The sequence below is a fragment of the Calliphora vicina genome, chromosome 1, assembly GCF_958450345.1.
Source record: "Calliphora vicina chromosome 1, idCalVici1.1, whole genome shotgun sequence".
In the NCBI taxonomy this organism is placed as follows: domain Eukaryota; kingdom Metazoa; phylum Arthropoda; class Insecta; order Diptera; family Calliphoridae; genus Calliphora; species Calliphora vicina.
Genome location: NC_088780.1, coordinates 11438635 through 11442914, shown reverse-complemented (window position 1 = coordinate 11442914; position 4280 = coordinate 11438635). Strand labels below are relative to the sequence as shown.

The following is a 4280-nucleotide window of genomic DNA, read 5'->3' as shown; positions in this document are numbered from 1 at the left end:
AACAAAACTATAATCAAATTGTCGATATGATTATAAAAGTCTACCCAAAATTCTAAGGGCCACTAAAAAAGACATCAGTTTCTCCTAAATAATTGGCTAGAAAACACATACGATCTCATAGAAAAATATCTAAAATGAGAATCAGAATGCTAGAGTTAAAAACCACCTACGATGCAGAGGAGAAATTATGAGGAGGACCTCAAAAGAAAAGACTCTTTAATGATGAAATGTCTGTGGGAGAAGTGGCTTTATATATTATGCGCGGCAAAAATCCGGAAGATGTCATGCAAATTTCCGATACCCAGGGCACAACCATGACCTACGATACTGCTTTAACAACGGCCATACGTATTGCTCAACACTTTAAGAAAATGCAGCTAACAGCTGATGATGTTGTGGGTATTTTTGCTCCAAATACCTTGTATGTGGCACCAGTGGCTATGGCCGCCTGGTTTAATGGCACACCATTTCAGGCCACAAATTGTGCATTTGAAACAAGTGAATTCTTTACTTAAGCTGTTAAAGAAAAGTTTCTTTAAGATTGTTTTCTTCTAATATGGTGTGGTGAAACATATTTATGGTTTTATCCAGCCCAAAGTAATACTCTGTGATGGCCAGTATCATGAAAAGGTTAAAAGCGCTTTAGAGTCTTTTAATCCCTTAATATATACTTTATGTAATCATTTGGACAATGTACCTAAGGTGGAAGACCTACTAGAGCCTACACTTACAGAGCATTTTTTCTTGTAAGTATAACTACCATCTAGATTTGCGTTAAATTAGTGCTAAACTAAAATTATATTTTTATAATTAGGGCTCAACCTTTACCATATGGTCCCAGTCAGACTATGGTCATTTCGGTTTCTTCCGGCACCACTGGTTTACCCAAAGGAGTTTGTGTTTCTAATACCACCTGTATAGCAGATTTTGGATAAGATTTCTTTTATATCATAATGACTTTTCATTCATATTCTTGATACTTTTAGCTTTTCCAATGGCTCTTCAACTTTATTTTCCACGAGTAACATTGATTGGTCCACCGGTCTCTTCACCTTAATAGCAAATGTTTTAGTGGGTGGCCGAAGACTTTTGACTACTAAACCTTTAACACCCGAATATTTACTCGATTTAATTGTCAAATATAAAATCAATTTTCTATCTACAAATCCTGAAATTATGCTGCAATTAAGCTTATTGCCCAATTACAACTCAAAAACCATGAAAAGTGTACGATTGATTTTTATGACTGGCTCCTTTTGCTCAGAAGCCACTCTAAAACGCATACGTTCCGCCTTATTTTGGTCTATATCTATGGTAACACCAAATTTGGAGGTATTGTTGGCAATTTAGCATACTATAAAGCCAAATCCCCTGGTAAGATCATACACAACGTTCAGCTGAAGATCATTGATCCCATCACTGACCAACGTTTGGATAAATATATATTGTTAAGTAATTAGATTTAAATACTTTAAAAAAATTTAATACTAATAGACCATGCCCACCAGACGTGCATTGTTATATCTCTTTTTTATATAGTAGTCCAGAGTTCTATAATTAATAATTTACTTATCGGCAGTTTATGGCCAAAATCAAACAAATACTATTAGTTAGTTTATTATTTGTTTACACCGCTATTAGATGACGTAGTATTTATTGAATGAATAACGAGGCACTATAAGAAATAATTACAGATAAGAGCTGATAATTGTCTATGAACATAGTTAAACAAAAAAAAGTTTTATGTTTTATTTATTACTCATTATTGAAAACGAAATTTAAAGACTCAGTAACCAATTTCAACTATTTGAGAACCGTTGATATATTCAACAATTAACAATAAACTCGATCCAGTTAAAAGATATACACTTTCTACTCTTTGGAGTTAGACCATCGCCTATTCTATAAAGTTAGACCATAGAGTTACACCATCGTCTACTCTATAGAGTTAGAATATCGTCTGCTCTTTAGAGTTAGGCCATCGTCTACTCTAGAGTTAAATTATCGTTAAACCATCGTCTACTCTATAGAGTTAGACCATCGTCTGCTCTTTAGAGTTAGGCCATCGTTAAACCATCATCTACTTTATAGAGTTAGACGATCGTCTGCTCCATAGAGTTAGGCCAACGTCTACTCTAGAGTTAAATCATCGTTAAACCATCGTCTACTCTATAGAGTTAGACCATCGTCTGCTGTACAGAGTTAGGCCGTCGTCTACTTTAGAGTTAAATCATAGTTAAACCATCGTCTACTTTATAGAGTTACACAATTGTCTCCTATATAGAGTTAGGCCATAATCTATAAAGTTAGACCACCGTCTACTCTATAGAGTTAGAGTAGTAGTAAGAATGCTAAAGTTCAACAGGTTTTATACCAATATTTTTTATTTACATAGAAGTTTACATTTCATATATATTTCCTTTAAAACAAATCTACTTCCCATTTCCTTCTTCCGTCTCCATGGCCAAACACATGTCTTTAATTTTATTCCTCAATAGTTTACCATTATGATTCCTAGGTAATTCTTTTACAAAGAACACACCATAGTGTATTTGTTTTTGAGGCATTTCGCTTTTACTACGAACATATTCCATGATCTCATTAGCACTCAATGAACTGCCCTCACGCTTCACAACAGCTGCTGCAGGAACATCATATAACAACTCATCGAATACTCCAAATACACAAACATCTATAACATCAGGCATCTCTACAATAACATCCTCAATCACTTGGGGAGAATATTGGAAGCCTTTGAATTTCATAATGTCTTTACTACGACCCGTTAAATACAAATAATGCTCATCATCGATGTAACCCAAATCACCGGTGAGTATGAAATTTTCCGCATCAACCATGTTCTTTGTGGCCTCGGGATTTTTATAGTAACCCAACCAGCGACTACCATGACTGGCACATATTTCTCCTATTTGATTGGGACCCAAACGTTCGCCAGTGGCGGGATCAATAATCTTCACCTGAACGTTGTAAACAATTTTACCAGGAGACTTAGATTTATATTCCGCCAAATTCGCCGCAATACCACCAAATTCGGTGCTGCCGTAGGCATAAATCAAAACACCCATTGCTAAAGCGGAACGTATACGTTTTAGAGTGGCTTCTGAGCAAAAGGCGCCAGTCATAAAAATCAAGCGCACACTTTGCATGGTCTTTGAGTTGTAATTGGGTAATAAGCTTAATTGCAGCATAATTTCAGGATTTGTAGCTAGAAAATTGATTTTATATTTGACAATTAAATCAAGTAAATATTCCGGTGTTAGAGGTTTAGTGGTCAAAAGTCTGCGGCCACCCACTAAAACATTTGCTATTAAGGTGAAGAGACCGGTGGACCAATCAATGGTACTCGTTGAAAATAAAGTAGAAGAGCCATTGGAGAAGCTAAAAGTAATAGGAAGATTACAAAGAATTCATTATGAAATTGGAGAAATCTTACCCAAAATCGACTGAGCAGGTTCTATTAGAAACACAAACTCCTTTGGGTAAACCAGTGGTGCCGGAAGAAACCATAATGGCCATAGTCTGACTGGGACCATATGTCAAAGGTTGAGCCCTAATTATGAAAATATATTTTTAGTTTAGCAGTAATTTAATGCAAATCTAGATGGTAGTTGTACTAACAAGAAAAAGTGCTCTGTAACTGTAGGCTCCAGTAGGTCTTCCAACTTAGGTACATTGTCCAAATGATTACACAAAGTATATATTAAAGGTTTAAAAGACTCTGAAGCGCTTTTGACCTTCTCATAATACTGGCCATCACAGAATATTACCTTGGGCTGAATAAAATCATAAATATGTTTCACCACACCTGTTAGAAGAAAACAATCTTAAATAAACTTTTCTTTAACTCCTTAATTAAAAAACAACTCACTTGTTTCAAATGTACAATTTGTGGCCTGAAATGGAGTACCATTAAACCAGGCGGCCACAGCCACCGGTGTCACATACAAGGTATTTGGAGCAAAAATACCCACAACATCATCAGCTGTTAGCTGCATTTTCTTAAAGTGTTGAGCAATACGTATGGCCGTTGTTAAAGCAGTACCGTAGGTCATGGTTGTGCCCTCGGTATCGGAAATTTGCATGACATCTTCCGGATTTTTGCCACGCATGATATACAAAGCCACTTCTCCCACAGACATTTCATCATTAAAGAGTCTTTTCTTTTGAGGTCCTCGCCATAGTTTCTCCTCTGCATCGTAGGTGGTTTTTAGCTCTAGCATTGTGGTCATTTTGTGTTACTTTTTCACCGATATCGTGTG

The 4280-nt window shown here is 36.0% G+C and overlaps 2 protein-coding genes across 2 annotated transcripts; one reads left to right on the top strand and one right to left on the bottom strand.

Annotated features, from left to right (window-relative positions):
- The first annotated feature begins 227 nt into the window (after window positions 1-227).
- LOC135949185 (uncharacterized) lies at window positions 228-1350 on the top strand. The gene is made up of 3 exons (XM_065498658.1): window positions 228-498; window positions 599-746; window positions 987-1350. Exons 1-3 carry the CDS (start codon window positions 228-230, stop codon window positions 1348-1350), a joined length of 783 nt encoding a protein of 260 aa, XP_065354730.1.
- Window positions 1351-2384: 1034 nt separating this feature from the next.
- LOC135963971 (uncharacterized) lies at window positions 2385-4280 on the bottom strand. The gene is made up of 4 exons (XM_065516000.1): window positions 3890-4280; window positions 3640-3826; window positions 3455-3571; window positions 2385-3399 (listed from the first exon to the last, which is right to left on the bottom strand). Exons 1-4 carry the CDS (start codon window positions 4248-4250, stop codon window positions 2433-2435), a joined length of 1632 nt encoding a protein of 543 aa, XP_065372072.1. The 5' UTR covers window positions 4251-4280; the 3' UTR covers window positions 2385-2432.